At 57.4% G+C, this 27786-nt stretch overlaps 1 protein-coding gene across 1 annotated transcript in view; it reads left to right on the top strand.

The window, feature by feature from the left end:
* The window catches only part of LOC309837242 (protein VAC14 homolog), a 98173-nt gene that overhangs the window by 30531 nt on the left and 39856 nt on the right, over window positions 1-27786 (top strand). Inside the window, exons 11-13 of the mRNA XM_082677667.1 lie at window positions 719-863; window positions 1090-1155; window positions 19973-20129. Of these exons, the coding sequence (XP_082533793.1) occupies window positions 719-863; window positions 1090-1155; window positions 19973-20129 (368 nt within the window). The remainder of the gene's footprint in view (window positions 1-718; window positions 864-1089; window positions 1156-19972; window positions 20130-27786) is intronic.

Consider the following 27786-nt stretch of genomic DNA (forward strand, 5'->3'; position numbering starts at 1 on the left):
GACCAGCAGGGCTTTGGGACAGGGAAGCGGGGAGTCTGTGCCCCACTGGAGCAAAGGCATTCGGAACAAGCTCTGAACAAGGCTGAGGCTGTGTCACCTCTTCCCCGACTCAAACAAGAATGTTACAGCTTCACAGGCAGCTCTCAAGGCCTCTCAACCAGGCCAAACATGGTGCTGAGTGCCCTGGAGTGTGACGAGGTGAAGAGCCACGATCCCTGTCCTCACGGGAGAAGTGTTCTTTGGGTGCCTGGTGAAGGACCTGTTGGATTTAAGGGGTGTTACCAGGGCCATCCCCTGGACTCTCTGGACCTGGTGGTTTTGTTTTATCAACAAAGGGTCTGGACGTAATGCCCTGAGGGCGCTAAACACTCTTTCAACCATGAGGTCTGCTAGGGCAGAGCTCTTTGATATCAGAGAGGTTTTCTCTGGTACAAGCCTGCTAGTGCTGGAAAGAGAAAAAGGGGAAGCGGGTGGCTGCCCGGCAGAACGGCTTTCCTCCCCAGACGTGGTTGTTGGAGCGCCTACCTTGGAGAGGGAGGAGGGGAGTGGAGGGAGAGGGGCCCTCTGAGCGCTTTGCGCGGTGTGTGCCCTCTGCCACTGCCCCGGGACAGCGGGCTGAGCGTGCGTTTCTCAGTGTGCGGGGCCAGGGTGCGTCTGCAGCTCTAGGGGCGGGGACCTGATGGGCTTCAACCTGGCTCCTTCCTGGTCTCACCCACAGCACTGAGAGGGCCCCCGTCACCCTCCACCTCGACGGGATTGTGCAGGTTCTGAGCTGCCACCTCAGCAACATGGCCATCGGGATGATGACCAGGATCGCTGTCCTCAAGTGGCTCTACCACCTCTACATCAAGACCCCCCGGAAGGTGAGCCCCCGGGCCCCTCAGCCCTCCAAGCCAGGTGGCTGCTTCTGGGTGGAGTTTGAGGGCCTGCCTGTGCTTGGTAGGATTTTGGTCGTTGCAGTTCTGGAGAAACCGTGACCAGGAGAGAGGTGGCAGGTGCCTGAGGAGCCCTCGGTGTCTTGAGGGGGGTTTGGGAGGTGTTCCCTGCAGTGGGGGAGCTCATGTGGGTCCCTGCTTCTCTGCTCTCCAGATGTTCCGGCACACAGACAGCCTCTTCCCTACCCTACTCCAGACGTTATCAGATGAATCCGACGAGGTAGGTCACCAGTGCCCCTTCCTCTGTGCCCTGGCTGCCAGCCTCTCCTTTTGATGGGGTTGTGTAGCTGAGGGGTGCTCATTTTGTTATTGTTGTTCTCGTAAATCAGCACCCCTAAAATCACCCTATTCCTCCTACCTGGTGAGGTGTGTCCATGAAGGGAAAAGCTGTTTGCTGCCCTCAGCTTTGGGAATAAGGACGCTGTCTTTGTGGGCCCTTCTGAGGAGAGCGCTGGGTCAGGGCACTGGCGAGGAAACCAGTCTGGCGGGGAGCTCCTTGTCCCTGGAAGGCCGTGGAGAGTGGTGATGGGGAGCCCAAGGGCAAGGTCCATCCCGCCTAGCTGCCCAAACTCGGGCAAGTCACTGCCCGGCTCCGCACCTCAGTTTCCTTCTCTGTCCGACGAGGTAGTAACAGCACACGGGGTTGTGAGAACGAAATGACCCACGAAAAATGCCGGGCGCTGTGCTGGGCACCCGCTGAGCACTCAAGGAGCGTCCGTTGTGACTCATTTCACCTGGACTCCATTTTGACCTCTAGTTTGAAATCGGACCCTGAAGCTTTGCATTTATTGGGGTCACCGAAAGTTAAAGGGAGAGGCTGGCCCCGTCCCAGGCAGCAGGAGTAACCCCAAGTGGGGGGGGGGTCTCAGAGTGGGGCAGGGGGAGCAGGACCCTGCATCCGGCCATGTGGGGGAGGGGCTCCTCCAGCCGCACCTTTCCCCACGCCATTCCCAGCAGCGTTCTGTTCCGTGGACTTCCTCACCAGGACTCCCCTGCTTCCCAGCCAAGGGGCAGGATTTGTAGTTGGGTGTTGCCATTTGCCGGGGTAGCATCCCTTCCCTCCGCCAGTACCAGCTCCAGGCTCTGTGTTGGCCGCTGGCGGCCCGCGCCTTGACCCGCCCCTCCCTCCCCTCTTCTTCCCTCCTCGGGGCTCCGGGCAGCTGTGGGCTCGGTGAGGCAGCAGGCTCGCGCGCACCTGCAGACCTCCCAGCTGCCCAGCGGGAACGAAGAGCAGACGGGCTGGCGCAGTGGGAGAAAGAGGGAGAGGGACGTGGCTCATGACTTCCCGTGGCAGGAGGCACCTTGGTCCTTCCCGGGCTGGTACCAGGCTTGTGTGGCGCCCAGGGCAGCTGTCCTGCAGCCTGACTTTGCTTCCCTGAACCTGAGCTGAAGAGAGATGCAGACAGGCAGGTGTCCACCTCTAGGTCCTCTCAGGGACTCTGCACTTCCAGAAAACTCAAAGCAGGTGGTCTGGGAGTCTGCCTGTGTCCCCTCCTGCCTGTCCACCACACACGCCTGTGCACACACACGCCACCACCCCCTTTTTCCCCCACCACCGCTGCAGTGTGAGGCCCAGGTGGACGTGGCCCAGTTCTGCCTGAGTTAGGACTGACTCACTGCACAGTCACGGCCCTCATTTCAATACAAAAAGGGAGAGAATAGCTTTGCTGATTGGTTCCTTCCCGAGTACTGCAGTGGAAGCAGCTGAGTTTTCAGTCCTTTAAATGGAGTCCTTTAAGCCCATCCAGCCTTCTTTGCTCGCGACTGGTCTTTGCGTGCGTGTGCATTTGAAGGGAGCCGGAGGAGACGCAGTCCATGAAACAGCTCTGTTCAGGTTGCGGCTGTGGGAGCTCGATTTGCTGAAGTGCCAGGTGTTGTGAGGCTTTGGGGCCCATCTTGTGGGCCTCCGGTGGGGAGGGGATTGCAGCTGCTCCTGGGGACAGTGACCGGCGTGGGGTGAGGCGGGAGGGTGCTCCTCTAACAGCCGTGAACGTCCCTGCTTTCCCATCTCTCCAGGGGAGGGATTTAGGGACCTCAGTATCAGTGGCGAGTTGTGGTTTTGCCGCATCCTGGTTCTTCACCAGAATCACGTCCCCAAATGTCCCCCGCCGAATCTGGTGACCTTGAGAGGGTACAGTGTACTTGGCAGTGGAAATACAGCCATGAACAAGACAAAGTCCCTCTTCTCCTGAAGTGAGCTTCCTTTCCAGGGTATCTAGGAAGTGCTGTCTGTGAGAATATCCCAATACTTCCAGGCACAGCCCTGATCTCAGATTGGAGCTCCCTGGGGTGCAAGACCCTGAAAGGCCATCTAGTCAAGTTGGACCACAGTCAGATTGGTGGGGAGGGGCCCCTTCCTAGGGAGGGCTTCACAGAGCCCCCTCGCTGATGGAATGTAACTGTGGCCCACCCTACGCAGGGCCGTACATCCAGCCTGGGGCCTCAAGGCACAGTTTAGCCCATTTGTAACAGCTGACTTGTGTGAGGTCGTTACAGTGCCAGGAACTGTGCTTAGACCCCTTAGCTGTTGTATCTAGAGAAGGTTCAACAGTTCTGTGGGGGAAATACTGTCATCATTTCATTTTACAGTTCAGAAAACACGGCCGAGCGAGGTGAGGTTAAGCTGCACACAGCCAGGGAGTGGTGGAGCCAAACTCAGAACCGGATCTGTTTGACTCCAAAGCCCGTCCTCTTAGTCGCTTAACCACCATGCCTGTGTTTCACCACCTGCGGCCCTGACCGCCCACATCAGAACCCCAGCTCGTGTTTAGTCATATCGTCATCCCCATATGCCTTTTTCTCTTGTTCCACAAGTTCTTGAGAGGAGTTCTCTCAGTCTGGTGTGGAGAGGGGTGTGTGTATTCTGAAAAAGTTCTCCCTCAGCCCCCTGACCCTTTGTCCGCTTTTCTTATTGATTTACAGGCACTCTTTGTATATCGGGGACATTCCATTTATCATGTATGTTGCAAATGTTTTTCTCTCCCGGGATGATTGTGATACACCCACGTGCCCATCACCCTTGGTGAGAGCCACTGGCCCCCGGGGGACAGAGTGTACCCAGGTGTTAAGGATGCAAGAGCTGGGCACAGGGAGGGGCAGAGCCTTAGAGACCTAGCTCCGCCCCCCACCACCATGTTCCACAGTCCCCTTGGCACGTGGCCTCACTGGGGTGTCTTGTGTGCCGTTGTTTCTCTGTCCGCCTCCCCTTCCCCCTGCCCCGGTGGCAGCTTGGTAGTCCACACCCTTCCCCCCGCCCCAGTGGCAGCTTGGTAGTCCACACCCTTCCCCCCGCCCCAGTGGCAGCTTGGTAGTCCATCCACACCCGTCTGGCATCCTCAGGTTGTCTCTGCTTTACCTTATTCAGGAGAAGCGGCTGTTTCCTCAGTACCGCCTGCTCCTTGCAGACTTTATCTGAAAATCCCTTTTGTCAGAAAGAATTTGCAGGTGTCAAATTAATATTCTTGGCACTGGAGTAGAAATCCTCCCATTAGCTGGAGATCCAATGACTTGTTTTTAAGTGAAAATGCAACCCCAATTCAACAGCACAGAATGCATGGCACGTGCACAGAGCTTCCTGCTGGACCCTGGTGGGAGGTGGGGCTGCTTCTTCCCCTGCCCGGAAGATGCCAGTTGTCGGCTGCCTCCCGAGCCTGCAGCTGCCGGGGCGGGCTCTGCCCGTGAGCCCCCAGAGGACAGGTCTTCTCCATGTTCCTGGTGGTGCGGCTGGCTCAGTTGCAGGGGGGTGGGGGGAGGGGTGGCTCGGTGATTCCTCATCCTCATCTTACTCTCAAGCACAACTTGCCTCCTAACCTGGATTTAAAATCCTCAGCGGGTGGGGGGAGGACTTCCCTGGCAGTCCAGTGGCCAAGACTCCTCGCTTCCACTGCAGGGGCTGTGGGTTCGATCCCTGGTCAGGGAACTAAGATGCCATGCGGCACAGCCAAAAAGAAAAAAAAAATCCTCGGGGTAATGGTGGGTACGTGTCATGATACATGTGTCCAAACCCACTGAATGTACAACACCATGAGTGGACCCTCACGTCAGCTGTGGACTTCGGGGGATATTGATGTGTCAGCGTAGGTTCATCGATCGTAACAGATGCTCTGCCGTGGTGAGGAAGACTGATAAGGGGGAGGCTGTGCGCATGCAGGGGCAGGAGGTATGTGGGAAATCTCTGTACCTTCTGCTCAGTATTGCTGCGAACCTAAAACTTCTCAAAAAAATAAAATCTATTTTAAAGAAAGAAATATGTAGAATTAAAAATAAAAAGTCTCAGTCTCAGAAGAGACCTGGAAGGATGTCTGGTGCCCCTCCAAGGGAATGTAGCATCCCAGACAGCCAGCCACCAGACCTGAGCTCGAATCACAGGAGCTCTAACCCCTCCTCACCATGGACCGTGGGCAAGAGCCTAACCGCTCCAGCCTGCGCAAAGGGCCATGATGTCTGGACATGCCTCATAGACCACTGTTTAAAGGGACAGAGTAAAGCTCCTGGTTCGATCCTGGCCCTTCCTAACAACCTGTGCATCACCCCAAGTTCTTCAGGGGAAATTGGCATTTCGCTCTGTTGAACTCTTCTGCCCAGGAGCAGGGCTTGTCCCCATTTGAGTCATCTTGTAAAGCTTCGAGGTCTTTTTTGTAGATCTTATTCATTATGAAGTTTACTTTCAGTATTTAAAATTTTGTTGTGACTTTGAGGGGCACTCCTTTCCGGTAATATTTTTTCCTGAGTGACAGTGCAGCCCAGTGGCCAGGCTGTCCAGGAGTCTGGTCCTGACTCTGCCACTTAATAGTTGGTTGGGGGATTCCCTGGCAGTCCAGTTGGTTAGGACTCTGCGCTTCCACTGTAGGGGGCACAGGTTCTATCCCTAGTCGGGAACTAAGATCCCCCATGCCGCATGGCGGGGCCAAAAAAAAAAAAAAGTTGGTTGCCCTTGAGCAAATTACATAGCCTCTCTGAGCCCACTTTTCTTATCTGAAAACCGAAAGTAATGGTGGAACCACCCACCCAGGTTGTTGTGAGGATTAAATGAGATCGAGAATGTCAAATGCTCAGCACAAGACGCAGCACATGTAAACACGTGGTAAACGTTAGCTCCTCCGGCGCTGGTTATAGTTTCTGTGAAAATGGCAGAGACACACACTGAAATCAGGAAGGTGGGCTCCACGTTTGCCCCACGTCCTTCCTGCCTCAGTTTCAGCAGCAGAAGCTGGAATGGAAGCAGGTCTCTGTCCTGTTTCCCTGCCTGTCTCTAGGACCACACAGGCCCTTTGCAGATGTCCAGAGTAGGTGGGGCTGTTGGGGGTTCATCGTCCATTTCCAGGTCACAGAAAAACCAAGAGGAAGGCAGCAGGACCGGTACCCCATCCTGTGCTTTCTCCCCCTCTATCAGCCCCCCAGCAGCCCTGAGATAGCGCTGCCCAGAGCGGGGAGCCCATCGTCAGTGGGCTGTGTTGCAGTGTCGCCGGTGGAGGGGCTCCCAGCTGGCTGCCCCGGGTCCAAGGGAAGGAGGAGAAATGCCATCCGCAGCAGAGAACCTGCACTGGGGCCTCTCACTGCCACAGCTTCTTGCTGATTCCATTGAGATCCAGAGGGGCACACCTCCTGGGGCCACCAGAGGCAGCCTCCCAGAGGCTTCTCAACATCTCGGAGCTGGGGTGTCCCTAACACCTTAGAGCAGACATTCTCAATCCAGGAGAAGTCCCCCCCTCTTACCCCTCCCCTAGTTGCAAAGTAACTATGAAGAGAAATTGTGGATGGGAGTTTATGGCTTATGTGTTCAAATTCTAGAAAATTTGGAAGGTAGGTTAGTGAGGGCATTACTCACGGCAGTGGTAGAGTTTCTAACTCCGGAATCCATTAACTGCATGGAGAGTGTGGTCTGGCTGTCACACCCAGTGGGACATACAGCCATAACTAGGAGGCCAGAATAATGGGGGGATAGTTAGACGGGTCTAAGAAGTGATCTGGGGGCATCTAACAAAGGTACTTAAAGTCCCCCATGGGAGCAGTGATGTACCCCAGTCCAGAGTGGCCCAGTGCCTTTCCTGTCCTCTACCCCATGGTACATCCCAGAAGTGTCCAGACCCGTGGGCGGGAGTGCAAGAGCTGCCCCGCCCTCTGCTGAGTCCTGAGGGAAGGGGGGACCGTCAGCTCTTCTCTCTGGTGCGAGACTTGGCCCATCAACCCACTCTGTCTCGGGGCACTCGGACCCTCACCAGCAGGGGTGTTATCAGGGAACAGACACGACTATATTTGAGGGTGGTGGGCTTTGGGGGACAGGGAGAGGATTTCATTTGTTTTCATGGTCCAGATCCCAGGAGAAATGGAGCAGGAGATGTTCTCAAATCTCTCAAAAGAGAGAGCTCTGCGGGGCTACGCTGAGTCGCCCCAAAGAGAAACGGGCCGAGGCCGGTATAAGGGATGGGCAGAGTGGCTCTGGGATTGTGCTGTGACTGTTGCCACTGCTGCTGCTGACTGGAGGTCTGAGCCCAGTCCCCCGGCGCAGACTTGGGGCGAGGCTGCCTTTGGCTTCTTCTGCCTCGGGAAGCGGCAGCCATGCTGTCCCGTCATGTCCCTTTCCCTCTCCATCCCTCATCCCACCCGGTCCACGAAAGCACTCCCTCAGCTTTTCCTCTCCCCAGGAGCCCTTGTCACTGTGGTCTGGCGGGTCGGCCAGTTGGGCCCAGGGATTCATCTCTCTGCTGTAAAGGGATTTAGCTGGTGGCAACACAGCCTTCCGCGTTGGGGGAGGCCCCAAACCCAAGAGCTGTGCCCTGCGGGTGGTGGGGAGGCGCCAGTCCCCATGGGTTCCTCTTCTGACTCACGTTCCAGCATGACGGGCTGTGCTCTCCTGCCCTCAGGAAGGAGGGCCTTCTGTTGGAAATTGGCCATCCCTCAGTGTCTGCCCCAGAAATGAGGGCTGCCACTTATCTAGAGGCCCCTGTAATTGACAGCAGCTTAGAGAGCCAGTGATGGCCTGTCTGACGCCCCAGCACTGGCGTCCTTTGGAAACCGTGCTGGTTGCTGTGTGCTGGACGCCACGTGTCTGGGAGGAGAGGCAGAAACCAGTTTATGGGGTAGTTGCGCTGGTCAGAGTGCATCGCATCTGTTGCCTTAAGGAATCTGCCTGGTGATCTTGGAGTGGCTTTCATTATCCCCAGTTTGACATAAGACGAAATTCAGGCGTGAGGACGATAACTTGCCCAAGGTCACACTGCCAGGAGCCAGAATTGGAAGTCAGCTCTGTCTGATTGCAGAACATCTAAAACCCCGCAGGAGGTCTGACCTCGCTGCACAGCGGGAGTGCCGCCGGGATGGGGTGCGCTTTATTCTTCAGTCTGGACACACTTGACTTTGACCTGCCCCATCAGGCTGCCCTGGGGCTGCTCACCCACCCAGGGCCCCATCCAGAAGGAATGGGCCAGTGGCAGGGACGGCTGAGGGGCGGTGTGGAAGCAGCCTGGGTGGAGAGCAGGAGCACAGGCCTCTGCTCCACGCTGCCCACTCTCCCCATGGGACCGGGCAAGTCCACGGCATCTCCTCACCTCCATTTCCCTCCCTAAATTGAGGTTGGACTGGATTGTGTTAGTCCCTTCCAGCTCTGACTTTGTGTGGTCCTGACTCCACTGCCTAGAATACTAATGCGGCCTGCTCAAAAGTGGACAGTCTTCTGTAAGAATGGGGCTTGTTTTTCCTTCTCATATCCTTGCCTCAGTTTTTATTTCACTCCAATTTTCATTCCATCCACTCTCCAAAACAAACAAAAACAACCCCTCCACCACCCACCACCCCCCGCTTCAATTTCGAAGATTTCTTTATAGTCAGATCACACGATCAGGTCAGATGCCAGCCCGGAGAACCGAGGGGTGAGATGTCAGGGGCCAAGAACTTGCTTCCTCTCGCCGAGAGCCCACCTCACATGGAGAGATGAGCTGGGCCACAGCACAGACAGCCAGAACAAGGAAGGTGTGGACCCTCTCCCGCTGCAGCCTTCCGGGGGCTGGTCCACTCAGCTCTCCCTGGGGCTGACCCTGCGGCTTCCGTTGGAGGCTTTGGAGAGGAAATGAGAGGAGGGGAAGTAATGAGCAGGGAGAAAAGCTGTGGCCAGCAAGGCAGAGACACAGGCCTCTAGTCACAAGCCACAGGGACAGGTGGCCCCAGGCCCCCACGGCCCAGCAGAGGCACTGGCCGTCAGCGCTAGAGATCCTGGGAGGTCTTCTGCAGTGAGCCCTTGACGCAGACGATTGCCGTGGAGGGGGCAGGGGAGAGGGGCGCGTGGTCTCAGTCCCAGAACTGAGCCTATGGGGAGGCCTGCTGCTCTCATCCTTCCATATCTCTGCACTGTGTGCTTTCACTGCCCCGCATCAGCCTCCCTCAGGTAAGGGGGGACCCACAGTACTCGCCATCGGCCGCCATCACCTGCTCTAGGAAGGCAGGTTTGTGTGCCGGGAGGGTTTTCAGTCTTCATCTCTGTCTGGATTCCCTCCACTGATGGGCAAGTGAGGACCCAGAGCTGCACCGTAACTGGAGCACCTGAGTTGGGCAGGGGGCTCCTGGTGAAGGCGAGGGTGGACTGAGAAGGGCAGATGAAGGGGAGGTTTGCTTTCCCGAAGTAGGGCTGGGCGGCACAGGAGGGAGTCCACAAAAGGGAGCTGGTTGCGAACCGTCTTACCCTGGACAGGGCTGGGGGCTCCCAGAGAGCCGAGCTACAGGCCGACTGGCCTCCAGGGATGAGCAGACCGCCTACCGCAGCCCATCTCTCCTTGAACTCAGGAAGTGATCAGTCACCTCACCTAGAAAGGTCAAAGTCCAACAACCCAACAGAAGTGCCCCAGGGAGCCACGCACACCAGGGCCACTGTCAGAATCCTCTGGAGCTTTTGTTTTTTAATAGGTAGGTTGTTTGTTTTGGCTGCACCGAGTCTTAGTTTCAGCTTGAGGGATCTTCGTTGCAGCATGCAGGATCTTTAGTTGTGGCACACGAGCTTCTTAGTTGCAGTGTGCGCGTGGGATCTAGTTCCCCGACCAGGGATCGAACCCAGGCCCCCTCAATTGGGAGCACAGAGTCTTACCCACTGGACCACCAGGGACCCCTCTCTGGAGCTTTTTAAAATCCGGCTGTTTGGGCCTCAGCCCAGACCGCCTGAATTGTTCTCTGAGGTGCAGCCTCGTGGCCTGGGTGCTGGTATTCTCCACAACTCGCAACGATTTTGATGCTTGTCTCTGGTTGAGAACAGATCAGCCTAAGATCCTATTGGGAGGCTAGGGGCCAGGCCCCTAGCTCTCAGCCCTGATGCCCTCTCTCCATAGCCCTTGTGGTGGTGGCCAGGTCAGGGGCCCTGTTTTTACCCGCACCCCCACCCCACTTGCAGCATCTTCAGAAGTCAAAAATTCTCCCAAGATGTGTGTCAATTTCTTCTCCTCCAGAGATGGCCAAAGCTGAATCAACTAAATTTCCCTGACATCTTCCTGTTGGCAGTTTGCAAGGCCCACGGACGGGGCGGGGAGTTCTGGTTGCTAGAGATGCTGAGGACAGCAAGTGTACCTAACGCTCGCTCCACGCCAGACCTGTGCTAGGCATCACCCAGCAGGCGTGGTCTTAGTCCGTTTCCACAGCAGCCCCTCGAGGGTGCGTTCTGCTGTGTCCCCACTTTACTAAAGTGGAAACAGACTCAGGGAAGTGAAGTAACTAGGTCAGGATCTCGGCTTGATGCTCCGTGAATCCACGAAGCCTTATTTGTCACGTACGCCACCCAGTCCTGCTCATCAAGGCCGGCCAGGTCCCCGTCTGTGTCATCATAGCACCCTGTGCCCTCAGACCCTCTCACAGCCCTTGTCACACTCTATGAGGACAGAGGCTGTGTCCAGCACATAGGAGGTGCCCAGACACGTTTCATGAGCAAATGAAGAGACGGGGTGGGGCAGGTGGTGAGCTGACCCCACTGCGGCCTGCCCCACCCTCCTCCCTCCCTTGCTGGGGCCTGGTTCTGCCTCCTCGGACCAGGGCTGAGTGGCTTGCAAGCACGCTGAGATTAATTGGAGACCTGGTAGTGGGCAGGAGACTGGGCAGCCCCACGCCGCTCTCCTGGTTGCCATGGACTGGTGCCCTGGAGACAGCGGCCCCTCGGCTCATCGCCTGGTAACTGAGCTATAACAGGGTGGGCACTGCTCCCGAGCTGCCCGCAGCGTGGCCGGCCCCTTGCCTGTTCCCTGTCTGGCTCGTGGGGAGAATTTGCCTGCTGGAGGTGCACCTACTGGTCAGGGCCTCTGGGATACAAGTGAGCGATGGCTGGCTTCAGCAGGAAGCCCTGGGAGTGGGAGAGAAGGGGTGGCGGGGGCGGGGGGGACTGGTCTCCAAGTTGTCTCACCCCAGGCTGGCCTTTCCCTCCTCTCCCCTCAGAGGGATGGAGGCTGGAAGGCTTTAGGCTGCCAGAACCCACACTGTGCTGTCACTGTGGAACTTAATAAGCAGTAGGTGCTGGCCTTTGGCATGTATGGCACATTTCAAACTTCACTAGAAGCAGAAGAGAAGGAAAAAAGAAAAGAAAGCAATCTTGATTCCTAAGGGCATGCTTCAAAGTCAGGCAACAAACCAAGATATAATCCTTTTTTTTTTTTAAGTTGATTTTGCTTTACCAAGCCATACAAGGCTCTAATCTGCGTAGTTTGCTCAGTGGGAAAATAGGTCTAAGCCTAAGCAGTCCTTCTCCCCCACCCCCAAATCTAAGTGTTCTTTTTGGCAGTGCTTTCCTTGCTTGTTGCAGAAGGCAGGGCTGCAAGTCTGCGGGACCCGCCTCCCAAGAGTGCTGGGCATGGCCTGCTCTGACCCCGTTGCAGCGGAAAGCTTTTCTGGGAAAACCGCTCCCTCCTGGGCTGGGTTGCGCTGGGCCAGGCTGGAGCCTGGTCGCTGCTTCCTCCAGCCTAGGTTTGCTCTATGTCCGGGGCAGGGGCTTCCAGCCCCAGTGCCGACTAGTGCCAGGTGCCGTCACCTAGAGCTCCATAGTTTGACTGCTGCGGGGCCCGTGGAGATCCTTTGACCTTCCCTCAGCTCCTCCAGGGGACCCTTCCTGGGGACGGCAGCCTGTGTTCCTAGAGTCAGTTCTCTGGCTGATTCCACCAGCCGCAGAAGCCATTCTATAGGTGTCAGGAACTCAAGAGGCCTTGGCCTGCTGGGCTGTACCCGTTGTGAAGGAAGGAGACAGGCTTCTGTGTGGAAGGAAGCAGAAGGCCCCAAGGCTTCCTGTAGACACCTGGCCTCGGTGCCTCTTCATTTACTCTTAGCTCCACTTCCCAAGAGTAAGGAGTGGCCTGACCTGATCCAGCTCTCAGGCATGGCCCTGCAGCCCCACTGCTCTGGACAGAGGCATCAGATGGCAGTGGCCCGCAGACCTCAGCCTCCAGGACCTTCAGCCTGAATTCACCTCTCCCACCAGCCCGAGTGCATCACTTGGAAACACTCTTGCGGCCTCCTCCTGGCTGGGACTGGAAAGGGCCCACCCTGGGGATTTCCTTCCCTCCTCGTGGGACTGGAAGGCTGAGCCAGTTGACATCTGGGGCCTAGTCAGCTGACCAGTGGCCTAGCCAAACTTTGGAGAAAGCTTCTTAGAGATAAGTGGGTAGAGAGATGGGAGGCTTTTCCAGCCATCCCCTTGGCAGAAGCTGTCCAGAAGCATCCATCTTCCATCTCCTGCCTGGCACTGCAGGTCAGCGAGAATCTATTCAGTATCTGCTGAGGGCTTCATCTGGGGCTTCATGTTCAGGAGTCGGTAGGAGGAGAGGACGGGCCTGCAAGCCTAGGGAAAGCCTTGACCTTGCAAAGCTCTGGGTCTCCAGCTATTCCCAAGGTGGCGAAGGACCAACAGGAACGTGTCGCGGAGGGGGGAGGGGGCCTTCTGCCCCGAGCGGTTTTCCAGGGCTGGTCTGTGGACAAGGTGTTGGGACAGAGAGTGCCTGGATGGACCAAAAAGGGAAGGAGGGAGCAGTCACCATCCGGGAGACTGTCCTTGGCCTACTGGAATGCAGGGGGTGACAGCCTGCCGTGGCCCATCCAGACGATGACTCCCCTCCCACACTGAACTGTGCCCTTAGCTGCTGTCAGGTCACCTCCTAGAAGGAAGGCCTTTCTCAGGAGTCCCGTGGCTTCCTTACTTTGCTCCCCAAGCCACGGAGGGTGTGACACCCCTTCCCCCTCACCTCTACCACCTTCCCCGCAGAGTTGCTTTGTCAAATGTTTTCCTTACCCAGTTGCCACCGACCCTTTCACTTCATCGATGGCCAGCTCACTCGGGGACCAGGGACCAGCTGATGTGCCTTCCCCACCCCCCCAGCCCGTTGCCATGGTGACGGCAGGCACTCCTCCTCCTGCAGAATATTGCTTTCTTGTAACCTTTTTCCCTCCCTCTCTTTCCCCCCTTCTTTCTCTCACACAGAAAGAAAGCACAAGTGTTTTATATTCATTCTGCGAAAAGCTGTGTAGTGCATACTAATTGGTGTGGCTTCCTCCTGCTTCTTTGAGCCTTTCCCGTCCTCAGAGCCAGGACCACAGGCCAGCGCAGGCATGGGCCCAGCCGGCCCGCTCTCTGGAAGGGGGACTGGCTCTGCGTTTCTAGAGGCCGAGCAGCGCGTTTATAGCTCTCGGCCTTTTGTCCAGGCCGTGAGCGTGATCAAGGCTGCTGAGATCACCCTGTCCTTCTCCCCGAGCTTCCTGTCCTCAAGCCAAGGGCTGCGAGGTCTCCAGGGGAGTAGAGCACTAACACCCTGGCTGGCGCAGAGACTCAAAGCCAGGTCCAGCTGGAGGGTGGCTCCTCTGTGGTCTCTGTTGCTCTGTCCCAGGCCCCCTGCTGGCGTTGCCCCCTGGAGCCTCTCCTCACTCCCCAGGCAGAGGCAGAGTCCCGGCCTAGGCCTGCGTCAGGGTTGTGGTTCCGTAGCCTCAAGTCCAGCACCTGGACTGAGTGGTTTTGCTGCTTGGCTGGGGGAGAGCCAGTGGCTGGACTTGATGGGCCTCGGAACCAGGAGCGGCTCCCCGCCAGCTCCCCACTCTGCTCTTCAGGCAATTCCTTGCCCTCCATTTTGATAGCCCCTCTCAAGCCCCTTGCTCTGGAGGCTGAAGGAGATGATGGTGTGTTCTCGGGCTCCCACTTAAAGGGGGCTCCCACTGTACGGGACAGGAAGGACGCTGTGTGTGCGCGCGTGTGTGTGTGTGTACAGCAGACAGTGGGGCTGTCTGTTGGCTCTAGCCCCCCGGGGACCAGAGACAGATCTTGAGGCGTGGCCGGGATCACTGAAGGAACCTGTAGACGACATTTCCAGCTTTAATTGTGCAATTGAAGTGTAATTTGCATTCATTTGCCATTTGGTGTTAAACTTTCTAAAATAAGAGAATTCAAAATGCGAAGTGAGAAATGAGAATTCAAAATGCAGCTTTGCTGGCTGTGCTCTCCAGTGGGGCAGGAGGAGGTGTACAGAGATGGGCGCTGCAGACTCTCTTTGGTGCAGAGATGAAATCTGAAGGCCTCGATGTGTGCGCCGCTGTTCCTGCCCAGTCCCTGATCCAGGGCCACTGACCAAGCTCGGCTGTGGCACCAAAAATCTCAGCACAGAAGTAGTACGTGCAGCATCTCCTGTAATCTTCACAACAACCTTGCAAGGACGAGTCCCCATTGGCACATATGAGGAAACTGAGCCCCCCACATCACCTGCAAAACCAAGTTCAGACCTGCCTCTTTGCCTGGGTCCTAGTTCTTTTTTTTTTTTTGGCTGTTTGCGGGCCTCTCACTGTTGTGGCCTCTCCCGTTGCGGAGCACAGGCTCTGGACGCGCAGGCTCAGTGGCCATGGCTCACGGGCCCAGCCACTCCGCGGCATGTGGGATCTTGCCGGACCAGGGCACGAACCCGTATCCCCTGAATCGGCAGGTGGACTCTCAACCACTGCGCCACCAGGGAAGCCCCAGGGTCCTAGTTCTTGGTGACCTGCTCCTGCCTGTGGCTTCTGCCTGATCTCTGCACCAGCCCCACACCCCACTCCGGAGCTGGGCCAAAGCCTAGTTTCCTGGAATGTGCCACAGGGTCTGGCCCTGTATCCGTGAAAGGCTTCTGCTAGTTAAGAGAACGCTTTGCGTGCCTTCCTCTAACCCCTGGTTCCCAGGCAAACTGGGGCTCAGGTACTTCCGAAGCCTCCCAGCCCCCCTCAGGCCGAGCTGCTGGCTCCCGTTGCACAGGCACTGCCTTATCAGTGCGTCAGGACCGCCCGTCGTCTCCCCCAAGGTCACTCTGGTCCGAGGCAGGGCCCAGTTCAGCCTTGCAGCCTTGCATCTCCTCCAACCAGCACAGGCCCCGGCAGTAGATGCTGGGGGATGGGGGGAGGGTTGTTCACTGGTCCACTGGTGATGTTCACTGGTCCAGGGTCAGGTGGCTGAAGAGCAGGGTCAAGATTGGAAGTCAGGGGGACTCCCATGGTGGCGCAGTGGTTAAGAATCCGCCTGCCAATGCAGGGGACGTGGGTTCGAGCCCTGGTCCAGGAAGATCCCACATGCCACGGAGCAGCTAAGCTCATGAGCCACAACTACTGAGCCTGCGCTCTAGAGCCCATGAACCACAGCTACCGAGCCCGTGAGCCACAACTACTGAAGCTCATGTGTCTAGAGCCCGTGCTCCGCAACAAGAGAAGCCACCACAATGAGAAGCCTGCGCACCGCAACGAAGAGTAACCCCCGCTTGCCACAACTAGAGAAAGCCCGCGCACAGCGACGGAGACTCAACGCAGCTGAAAATAAATAAATAAATAAATTTATTTGAAAAAAAAAAAGATTGGAAGTCAGGATTGTGACCACAAAGCCCTGTGTAGCTTATTGGTCTCCGGTTTGTGGACTAGAGCTGGGTTTGAAGTGGACCCCCTGGTGCCTTGAGCGGGTGCCTGTATGTGAGACTGAAGACAAGTGAGGGCATTACCTCCAGTTGGGAGCGAGGACAGCTGCCTCTTATGGCCCAGCCCTGGGGCCACTCACAGGGTGGGGACATCTCACGGGCCAGACCTCTCAGGCAGGGTGGTTCTTCCCAAGCATGTTTTCTGTTAGGGAAATAAGTACCTGCTGGACCTGGTGTGGGTCGTTGCAGCCCTCATGGGGATCAACGTCTGGCCGAGCGCTGGCCTGGCCCCAGCTGCCTTGCAGTTTTTCTCGCTGACAGCATTCGACCACCAGGATTTGCTGCCCACCTGTGCAGCCAGACCTGAGAGGAGTAGCCTGTTGTTCAGAGGTGCAGTCGGCACGAGGGGTGCAGTGGGGCTGGCAGATGCCATGAGATGTAAAGAAACACAGGTTGCCCCCCAGCTCCCTCGGCTCGCCTGTGAGTCCGAGCCAAGTGTGAGATCACGGGGAGTGAGTACGGCTCCGCCAGCCCGAGCTGTGGGCAGAGCAAGAACCGACTGCTCTGCCAGTGCCCCTGGGCTGGGAGTTATGCTGCTGATCTGGGGCTTTGGCTTCTTTTTTTTTTTTTAAGATGAATTTCACATACCATAAATCTCAAACTTTTAAAGTATACTACACCCCAAAAAGAAACCTCTGTGCCCCTTAGCAGTCCCTCCCCCTGGCCCCTGGCAACCACAGCCTACTTTCTGTCTCTACGAATTTGTCTCTTCCGAATGTTTCATATAAATGTATTATATGGGACCTCTTGCAACTGGCTTCTTTCACGTAGCACATGTTTTCAAGGTTCGTTCTTGTTGTAGAAGGTATCAGAACTTTGTTCCTTTTCATTGCCAAGTAGTAGTCCATGGCATGGATATGCCACGTTCTGTTTATCCATTTATCAGTTGATGTACGTTTGGGTTTGTGGTATTGTATATATATATAGTAAGAAATATATATTTGATCTTCCTCGTTTCTGGCACAGAGGTTCTAAAACTGTTGTAATTTCCTAACTGAAGAGAGCAGTAAAGATGTCTTTCATCATCCAGTTCCAGGAAGAGGAGAGGGGCTGAGATTGAATCAATCACCAAATGCCAACGATTTAATCAGTTGTGCCTATGTACTGAAGCCCCCATAAAATCCCACAAGGACGGGGTTTGGAGAGCCTCCAGGTCGGATATTCAGGGAGAGTGTCACCCCTGGAGAGGGCATGAAAGCTCTGCTCCTTTCCCCATACTTTGCCCTGTGCATCTCTTCCATCTGGCTGTTCCTGAGTTGTATCATTTACAATAAACCACTGGCCTAATGAGAAAAATGTTTTCTGAGTTCCGTGAGCTGCTCTAACAAATTAAAGCCAAGGAGGGGGTTCTGGGAACCTTTGATCCATAGCCGGGCAGTCAGAAGCACAGGTGACAACAGCCTGGACTTAGGATTGACATCTGAAGAGAGCCTTCTGGGGGGCAGTCTTGTAACACTCTGCCCCCAACGTGTGGGTTCTGACGCTGTCTCCAGATTAGACAGTGGCAGAATCAGGTTGCATTGTGGGATACCCAGCTGGTGTCAGAAAATTGCCTGGTGGTGTGAGATAAAGACATACATCAGAATTGGTGTCAGAATCTTAGGGCTGTCTCCACTTTCTAGCTATGATGAGCAGTGATGCCGTGAGCTTTCCTGTGGAAGTTTTGTGTGAACATGTCATCAGCCCCCTTGGGTAAAACACTAGGAACCCATAGCTCTGTTTAGCTGTTTGAGGCACAGTTGGCTTGCTGCTCCCTGGATGGATGTGCCAGGTGGAGGGGCTACTCCATGGTGCGGCGCTGCACCATTGCTGCTTTGCTGCCTGTTCCCCTATCCACCTCCTCCCTCTGTGTCCTCTTTCTGCCATTGCTGCAGTAGGCAGCCTTCTGGGGGCCTCCCTTGATGAAGCAGAGGCCTGGACCTCTCTGCTTCCAGGCCTAGACCCACCCAGGCCCTGGGCTCTTGGCCTGGGCATAGGGGCCACCCTTGCTCCTGCCATCTGTCTGGGTTCTTAGCAGCCACGACTTTCAGCCAGCACAGATCCATTCCCTGCAGGCCCAGCAGTCAGAATGTTCTGAAATCACGTACACAGATGCACAGGGCAGGCTAGTGTGGGTCTGCCCGCCAGGCCGTGGCAAGGGCAGGTGTGACTCATCTGCAGCCCCAGCACCCAGCACAGCGCAGGGCTCAGGCAGTGCTGAGAGTCAGCAGAGAGACGAAGGAAAGGACGAGGTTGGACAGATGGGAGGTGGCGTTTGTGTGCATGAGTTCCATGTCCAACGTGGATGGGACCGGGGTGCGGCAGGGTAGGAAGCAAAGCAACAGGTTCTCGGGGAAACTGCATGCCAACCACACCATGCTGCTGGGAGAGGTGGATGGGCCAGAGCTGACAGAGAGGACACCAGGAGGAGAAGTGACAAGGGGGGCAGGGTAGGAAGAGGTACTGGCATGTTACTCGCATTGAGACAAGAATCGCCTTCAAGCTATGGAGAGAGGATAGTAGCATTATCTTTTATTTTTTTAGATAAAATTTGCCCATTTAAAATATACAGTTTGGGCTTCCCTGGTGGCACAGTGGTTAAGAATCCGCCTGCCAATGTAGGGGACATGGGTTCGAGCCCTGGTCCGGGAAGATCCCACATGCTGCGGAGCAACTAAGTCCGTATGCCACAACTACTGAGCCTGCTCTCTAGAGCCCGCGAGCCACAACTACTGAGCCCGCGTGCCACAACTACTGAAGCCCACGCGCCACAACTACTGAAGCCCGTGCGCCTAGAGCCTGTGCTCTGCAGCAAGAGAAGCCACATGATGAGAAGCCTGCGCGCCGCAATGAAGAGTAGCCCCCGCTTACCACAGCTAGAGAAAGCCTGGGCGCAGCAACAAAGACACAACACAGCCAAAAATAAATGAAATATCCAATTCAGTGGGTTTTGGTATATATACAAGGTTCTGCAACCATCACCACTGTCTAACTCCAAAACATTTTCATCATCGTACAAACAGCCTGGGAGTAGCCTTATTTTGACTATAGTCACCACGTTCCATGGCTGGCCTGTCGAGCCACACACAGCCCACGCACCGGGGCCCCGTCCGCCGGTGCTCTGCGTCACTTCCCCTGGTTCAGGACTGAAGCCCTTGGTTGCCGTGGTAGTTCTTGGCCTGGGCTCAGGCACAGTCATCCATCTATTGGTTGGTACCTGTTGGGCATCCACTGGGTGCTAGAGATAGTCTTGCGGGTACACATGTGCTAGGACAGGCACAGTCCCTCTTCAGAGCACAGAGATGAGTGGGGAGCAGAAAAGGGTGGGCAGCCCTGCCTGCAGTGTGGCAAGGGCTCTGCTGGAGGAGCTGGGACAGGTGAGTTACCGAGTTGCGCGCACACACACACAAACAGGGTGCCCTACCCCCTCCCTGGTGAGGCACCACCCTGCTTGCCGTTGATGCCAGGTGAGGAGCTGGAGGAGATGGGTGCTGTGCAAGGGGAGACAGCCCCTAAAGGTACAAGGGCTTTTTGGATTGTGGGGTCTCCCCTGGGGACCTCTCACATCTTCGTATGAATGTTGCAGAGGTAGCCGAGAACTGAACCTTGTGTCTAGAAGTTGGAAACTTCTCCGTCCTGGAGACCAGAATTACACCCCAAATGTGGCAGGTGGCCTGGGGTCACCTCTGTAGAAGGATCTGCCCTGTGGCCTGGTGGTGGGCTGGGCCGTGGCCAGCACCCCCAGGAGTGTGGCCTGGACGGCACTGTTGGACCCTTGCACAGGTCGACATCGAGGCCTGGCCAGCCCCGGAGCCCTGGGGTACACACCGCACAGACTGCACCCTGGGGACCATTTAAAATATACAAGAGGAGTGGTCATGGGAGAGCTGACTCCCGGGCCTTGACTCCGGCTTCCTTCCTGCACTTGCCCCCGTCCACTGCCTGTCTGTGCTCTCCTCGGTCCATGTCCTTTGCAGAACCCTCTGAGTACTGTTAGAGCCACAGTCTTGGCAGCTCTCACCAGCCCCGTCGCCCTCTGCAGACCCCTTCCCACCCCCTGGAGGGAGCTCTCCATCTCCAACCACAGCTCAGCATGGAGGTCCTTGTCCCTCATCCTCTGCTTTTCTCCCCCAGGTTATTCTGAAGGATCTGGAGGTATTGGCAGAAATTGCTTCCTCCCCCGCAGGCCAGATGGATGACCCAGGCCCCCTCGATGGCCCTGACCTCCGGGTCAGCCACTCAGAGCTCCAGGTGCCCACCCCTGGCAGAGCTGGCCTACTGAAGACTCCTGGTGAGTCCTTCCCGGAGGGTTGCAGCCTCGGGGACCCTGGGAATGGCAGTGCTCAGTCTTGTCCTGGACCGGCTGGCCTTTGGGCTGTCCCTCTTTCCGCACCCTCCTGCCTCACACTACAGCAGCCCTCCACCCCTGTAAGAGACCTTCACAGCCCTTTTCCCTCATCTCCCTGCAAGTCTCGGGCTTTTGGGCCTTTGGCTAAATATAAAACCATCCGGGTCAGCTGACTGTCTCTTTCCCTGGGGTGGCGTCTCCCAGTCAGGAATCAAGGGGCTTCGGAGTCTTGGGTGTCACAGGTGGAAGACTAGGCAGCCGCTCCCTTCCTCATCGAGAAGCTAAAAATAACATGGCAGGCAGCCCAGGCCGGAGAGCAGATAATTCAGACAGGATGTTCCCGGGCAGTCCTTCAACGTAAAGGTGGCCGTGGCACTCCTGGAGCTCAACCCTCAGCGTCCTTCCAGACAGCAGGTGGCTCTTCTCCCTGGGCCTGTGTGACTCCCAGGTCCTCCCTCCCAGGCAGACGCCTCTTCCCTCCAGTGACACAATCCTGGAAAATGCCCAGGGATGCGACTTGGAAGGAAAGTACCCAGCGAATCTTGGGCATTTGCCTGGGGTGTCTCTTTGTCCCCTGAGCAGCTCTTGACATCCAGATACAAGGTCCTAGACCTCCTTTGATGCAGAAGCCAAGAGTCAAATAGATCTGGGGCCTTTCAGTGGCAGCATCCCTCCTGCAGCCCCACCATACTGGTCCCAGAAGGCGTCCCGGTACTCGGCCCTGAGGACACCTGCTTGGTGGAATTGGAGGTGACCCCAGGGCTGCCATTCAATCACAGAAGGCCCATGCATTAAAGACATCTGCCTGATGACACTTGAATTGAAGCCCCTGCAGTGGGGTGTCACATAGGACCCCAGGCTTCAGGCTACCGCCACTGTGCACACTCTTGGGCCTGCAGCTGGTCCCAAGTTTCCAGCTGTTTCTGACCAAAGCAAGGAAGGAGTAAGGGGCTCTAGCAGCAGCCCAGCTTCCTTCTCTCATTTCACAGAACATGGTGGTTTCCCTGCCTGTGAGCCGTTTCCTCTGGGCAGTCAGAGGCCACGGCCGGGAGGCTCCCACGTCCTGACCAGGAGACCCCTAGGGAGGAGATTCCTACCCTTTGTCCCACAGCTCAGGAGTCCATTCTCCATCCTGTGTCCCCATGTCAGCACTTGGGCGTCAGCCTGAAGTCTCCGGATGGGAGGCAGGAGTGCCAGAGGTTGAGTGTGAGGCCAAGCCTCGCCGCAGGGGTGGGACAAAAGGGGGAAGAGCAGCAGCTGAGGGAGGGGTTCCCACCAGTGCGGCCAGGCTCCCAGATCTCCCTGCCCAGGAAGCAGTTAGCACACATCCTCAGGGGGAGAAGCTGAGGCAGCATAGCCTCGGGCAGGGGACACCTTGTTCTCCCGGGACCGTCTGTGATCTGTCCCTCCATCTGTAAGGTATCTTTTCTCTTCCTCCCGGGCACAGAGAAGCCGATGACTGTGAAACGCTTACTGGCTAGTGGAGATGGGCCAGAAAACAGCCATGAACAGCTCGGGTCTGTGTTGGAGAGGGCCTGGTCCAGGGAGTTCCGGCAGCAAGCCCTCCACTGCTGGGGAGCAGGGGCTGAAAGGGACTTGGAGGGCAAAGAGGTTGAACCCCAGCTCCTGGCCCTGTCAAGACAGGTGGGCCGCTAGGGAGGCCAAGGTGGTGAAGACTTGCCCCAGCTCACAAGGCTGTCAGACCGGCTCACATCAGCCAGGGCCTCACCCCGAATTCATAGAAAACAGCCGAGTATGCCAGATGGGAAGAAATTCCATCCTGGAAAGAGCACCAAGGAAGTGCCTGAAGCTAGTAATGCTTCCCTACTTCAAGGATACACAGTGCCATGGGCCCCGAGCTCTTAGCCCGAGACCTATGTGTGCCCTGCAGGGAGTGTGGGAACCACACATGCGTGCTGTCCATAGTTGACCCCAGATCTGTCCGACGGGTCCATGGTTTTAAAAGGTCAAGCTCAAGGCGGTAATAGAAGAGCATGGGAAGCCAGAGCTGTACCCTGTCCCCTCTCCCGCCTCAGCCACCTTGGGGAGGGCACACGCCAGGCCCCAAAGGCCCCAGAGCTGTTAGGATGGTAGGGGTGCTTGTGTGAGTCAGAAAGCACGCAGGAAGTGCGCGCTCATTCCCTGCGGCCGCTCTTTCTCCCATCGCTTCTCAGGCGTGCGAGGGGTTTGTTCTGTCCGCTTCCGTCTGGCTGTGCACAGAGGCTGCGAGGCCAGCCCCTCTTCCTGTTCGGTCACTGCCTTCCTCTGCTCTCCAGGGCACAGCTCTGAGAACTTGCGGAGTGCAGAACTGTGTCCCTTTAAGGTCGTTTGCCACCTTACCGCCACCCCACCCTCCCGTCCCTGTAAAGGCACTTTGGAAAGCCAGGGAGGCTGGGAGCCAAGCAAAGAGGAAACCGGTGGTGTTTGTAGGGAGCTAAGTGGCCCTGCCTTCCTGTCGGGTCTGTAAACTCGGAGGGTGCAGATTGAACGCAGCAGGAGCGGTAGGGAAGCCAGCCCATTACACGCCTGGATAGTTGCTGTGCTGGCCTAAAAGCGCCACAGGAATGGTCCCCAGGGCCACAGGCAGAGTTGTCCACAGGGGATTTTGCTCTCGCCTGGCCTAGCATGAACATCTCTGGCTCCAGCACAGAGCGGCAGGGGCAGAGGTGGTGGTCTCCCTCCCCCCACCACCCCACCCCGGCCTGCCCCTCTTCACTCCTGACCTTGGCAGAGCCCCGGGGCTGGGGAGAGGGCCACCTCTGGGGCAGTCAAGAGGGGAGCTGCCTGGGTGGGTGGCCCTGAGGGAAGCCTGTGGAAGGCTCCCTGTCTCCCTAACTTGTGTTTTGGTGATATGACACGAAAACAACCAGTTGGGTCCCCTGTGACTTGGCAACTTTTGTGCCTTCTCTGTGTGGCTCCACATGGCTGGGGCCCTGCCAGGCTCTGGGGAGAGGGGGTGGTGAGCCCCCTGGAGCAGGCCTGCAGTGGGCAGGCCCAGCAGGAGCAGGCAGGCTCTGGGCTGAGTCCGTCATTGGAGACGGGGCTGGACATCCTGCTGCACGAGAGGCAGGCCCCTGGGCCCCGCACCACAGCAGTGTGGCGATCTGGGACCAAAAGTCACCCCAGGACTGACGTTTGCCCCCAAAACCCAGTCTTCATGACCTTCCCTTCTGGCCACGGGGCCCATTCTTGGGATAAAGCAGCTCTTGTCAATGTGCCCTGCAGGGCTCGCTGGTCCCAGCTCTAAACACACGGGCAAAAATGAACGTTCTGATTCAGTTTCGTTGCTTATAGCCCGGCCTGGCGTGACCAAGTGCAGAAATAAATTCTAGAAGAAACGCAGGAAGCCATCCCTGGTAGTTTTGCCAATAGTAGCGGTGACTGTGATATGCTGAGCTCTCGTTTAGGACTGGGCACCGTTCTAAGCTCTTCTCACGTCAGCTCGCTGAACCCTCCCCGTGGATCAGCCCTTGACCCTTATGCCATCTCTGAGGAGGGCACTGTCATTCCCACCTGGGCTGGGGGATCATGGCAGCGGTGGTGCTGGCCCGGGAGCCTGGCCTGAGAGCCTGCTCTCTTCACCTTCACACTCAGAAGACGGCAACACACGTGAACCCCACCCTGTCCAGCAGTGGTGGTGGAATCGGTGGTCCAGCTTCCTCCTCTGCGTGCTGGGCTGTGGCCTCAGCCTGGCAGTTTTGGGGGGTATCCCTCCTCTTCACAGCGACTTCAGGGACCCCATTCCAGCCTTAAGCCCCTCAGCACCTCATTTCCTGCCCTTCTGCTGCCTCCCCCCTGGCCTGCCCTCTACTTCCTCCGGCCACACCAGACCGTTTCCCAGCCCACACACCCTTTTCGGGCGGCGTAAAAGCACTCGGGTGCTGGGGCAGCTCTGCGCTGCCTGTCCTGTGACCTTGGGCAAGTGTCCTGCCTCGGTGCCACCTCTCCTTCCTGTGTAGATCGGGTGATGGGCCCCTGGGGGGCTTTGTGAGCGCTTGCATGGAAGGGGGTAAGGTAAATGCCCTGTATGTGTAAAGTGCTGCCTTTGCTTCCATCCTTCTGTTACAAGAGCTTACGCGTGCTCCAGGCCAGCTCAGATGGCTTCTCTTCCATACAGCTTTCTAGGATATCCCAGGCCAGACTCCTTTCTCACACTTTGTTCCTTCCACCAGTCACACTGTGGGGTTCGCATCTGTTTCCCCCCTGGCCGTGACCTCTTAGACCCCCTGAAAGTGCAGGTTATGCCAGCCTCAGCATCGCCTAGAGCTCATCAGAAATGCAGACGCTGAGGCCCACCCCGGAGTCAGAATCACATTCTATCAGGATTGCTGGGTGACTTGTGTGCTCCTCAGTTTGAGAAGCACCAGCTCATACCGCAGGGGCCTGCTATACTCACCTCTGAACCCCCAGCGTCAGGCGCCCAGTAAGGGTCAGCACTCCTCTTTCAGAGTTTCTTAAATTGACAGAAGGAGCGGGTACCAGGACCAATCACCCAGTCCCCATTGTCGGGTCTGAAGCTCCCCTAGCACATCTGCCCAGGCCTTCACTTGTCCCCAGATGGAGAACCTGGCCCCCTTCAACCCAGGCCCCTTCCTGGTCTCTCCAGCGCCCCCTTGGCCCCAGCCCCTGCTCTCCCAGCAGGGGCAGCGCGGCCCCTCTCCACCGCCACATCAGCTGGAAGGTCCTCCCAGGCCCTGCCCTGGCCCATCAGCTTATCTCTTGCTCCGAACCAGGCAACTGGAAAGCCTCCTGGATTTGGGTGACTGCCCAGGGCAGAGGACTCCCCGGCTTTTCCACAGAAAAGAAAGTTTCTGCCCTTTGGATTGGGTCCCGAGGTTGCCGTTGCTGCAACATCTCAACCACCCTTTTGTCCACACAGCCATAGGGTTTGGGCCCTCTACTCAGTGGACTCCACACCCCCTGAGACCCTGCTTTCCGAGTGGCCGGGGCCTCCCTGTCTCCCAGCCCCTGTTCTGTGTGTAGGCTCTCCCTTCCCTGCTCGTCCCCCTCGGTTCCATACCAGCCTCCCAGTCACGCAGCCCGCTCCTCGGAGCACTTCCTGTGCCAGGCATGGCGTCACGCTCCTAACCCCCGCGAGGTTCACAGATAGCTACCGGCCCAGAGAAGGTGTCACATCCTCGGGAGTGCCCTGCCAGTCAGCCACAGGACCTGCATCTGCGCCGGGTCCCCGGCCCTTCCCCCTCCTCTCAGGGCAGCGGAGCCAGATGCCCACTGGAGGTGCTGGCCAGGCACACGGCCCAGCCCTCGGGGGAGGTAGCTGGGAGGGCTGGGAGCGGAGCGGGGACCCTGCTGGGCCCAGGCTGGGCGCCTGGTGTTTTTGCATCTGGTTTTGTTGAACTGTAACTCGCGTTGTGTATTGAGGCCAGAGCTATTTTTATCCTGACATGTGAGGCTCCTTCACGTCATAGCCGCAAAGCTCAATCCAAAACATCCCAGGGAAGGCTGTTTGTAAGACGTTCTGCAGATTCTCATGTCGCCACATCAGGTTTCACTTAGTAACATCTGCAGGGCTGGCTCCCTGGCCGCCCACGCCCCGGCCTGGTTTTGTATACAGGGTGCTCCCAGCAGTATCTGTTGGCCCCTCGGCCAGCCGGTGGTCACGTGAACGTCCTGCCAGAGCCCACTCCTCTAAACCAGAAATGCCAGGCAGGCGGCACTGGGACTGGTCCTCGGCAGGAGTAGGGAATGGAAATCCCGCTCTTCTCAGCCCCTCAAAGGGCGCCTCCCTCCTGAGACCCGTGTCCAGGTTGCTCCCAGCCCTCTCCTCACTTCCCCACCTCCTGGGGCCCCGGCCAGAACAGCTCCCCGACCGTCCGCGGCGGGCCTGGAAAACCGTGCTATCAGCAGTGTCTCCTGAGTCGAAGCCTCCCAGCCCTGTCGTCCCAGCAGATCCTCATGTTGGAGGGCGGGCCCTGACTCCGGGCGCCAGGCCCCTCTCTGGCTCTGCCCTGTCCTAATGGGCCGGCAGCATGTAGCCCCGGGCCCCTCCTGAGGGAGAGCTGAGCTGAGTAGGCTTTTATGGGCTGCTGAGAAAGGAGGCCGATTCCCAGCCGAGCTTGTCAAGCACGCAGACGAGCAAGAGGCAGAGGCGGCCGGTGGAGGCGCTGTGAGCTCCCCACGGGGAGGAGCAGGCTGCGGTTGGGCAGAAATTAGTTCAGTTGAGAGAGGCCTGTCATTCCCTGTAGTAACACCCCTGGAGCGGGTTTGTTCTCTCTGCACCCCATCTCCTCCTCCCGTGCCTGCAACCTTGCCTGGAAACATCTCACAGGTTCCACCTCAAGCCAGCTGGGCCAGAAGGGCTGGTGAGTCAGAAAAGTGGCCGGTGGGGCCAGTGGGAAACAGGCTGGGAAGGACCGAATAGGCCCTCACCCTGTCCGTGGTGAGCACTGAGATGCGCCCCATCCTTGCCCGGCCCACCTGGCCAGTGTTGCCCTTCCCCCCGAGCTTCCCAAGGCTCCCCACCCTCTCCTGCAGAGGCTTCTCTCAAGGGCAGTGGCCCTGACCAGAGCCCATTCTGGTGGGTGAGAGCCTGAAGGGCCACCGGCCTCAGGCAGCTCCCCCGAAGCTCCCACCCTCCTAGTCTCAGCCTCAGGAAGGCGCCCGGCGCCCACTTCGGTTGCACCCGGCCTGCTGCTTCTCGTAGTGCTTAAGCAGAGCAGCGGAAGCTTTCTCAGTAACCACCGCACTGTGAGAATGGGAGGCACTCGACGTGGCTTCTCCCAGATGTGGCTCTGCCCACTCCTGCCTCCTAAGGGCCTCAGCTCCAGGGGCCACCATGGGGGCCTGGACGTAGAGAGTGGATTGTGGGGCCCAGAGCGGGCTGTGGCTGAGGAGAGCGGCGACATGTGCGGAGCAGCCCCAGGCCTTCTCTTCTGCCGGTCTGTCAGCTGAGGGGTGGCCAGATCTCCCTCCCTGAATGTGGGGGGTGGGGGAGGGGTCCCAGGCGATCCCCTCTCCTCACAGCCTCCCTGCCCCCCAGCAGAGGACTGTGAACTCGTCCCAGATCTGACATTCCAGACTATCCCCAGCCCTCAGTCATCCAGTCCGAGACTCGGAGAACGGGAACCATTTGCTTCATGCAGTGCTCTGGGTTATGGCACGTTTGCCAGGGATAGCAGCCCCGGTTTACCGAGGTCAGACTATTTAGGAAGCCCCAGGCCAGGTACGTTACATGTTTGTCTCGTTCAATGAGGGCTCTCATTGCCCCCACTTTGCAGATGAGAAAACTGAGACTTAGAGAGGGTAAGAGACTTGCAATTCTGGAGTTGCACAGCTAGTAAGCGGTTGAGTGGAGGTCTGATCTGACCCCAGGTCTGATGGACTCCCAAGCCAAGCTCTAAACACCATGTTTGATGCTTCCCACTGCCTCTGTAGGGACAGAACCACCCAGCACCTCTCCCCAGTGCCTGCCCAAGACACCCAGTCCCTGGAGACTGGAGACTGTGGCCCCAGGTGGGGAGGATTTTGTTTTGGTCAGTCCCCATTTTGGTCCCTTTGTCCTTTGGAACCTAAGCCTGGAAAAGGGGTGGGACAGAGGTGTACGTACAGAAGCTAGAAGGGGACAGGGACATAAGGAGTC

This window comes from Grampus griseus, assembly GCF_964374135.1.
Source record: "Grampus griseus genome assembly, chromosome: 19".
NCBI lineage: Eukaryota > Metazoa > Chordata > Mammalia > Artiodactyla > Delphinidae > Grampus > Grampus griseus.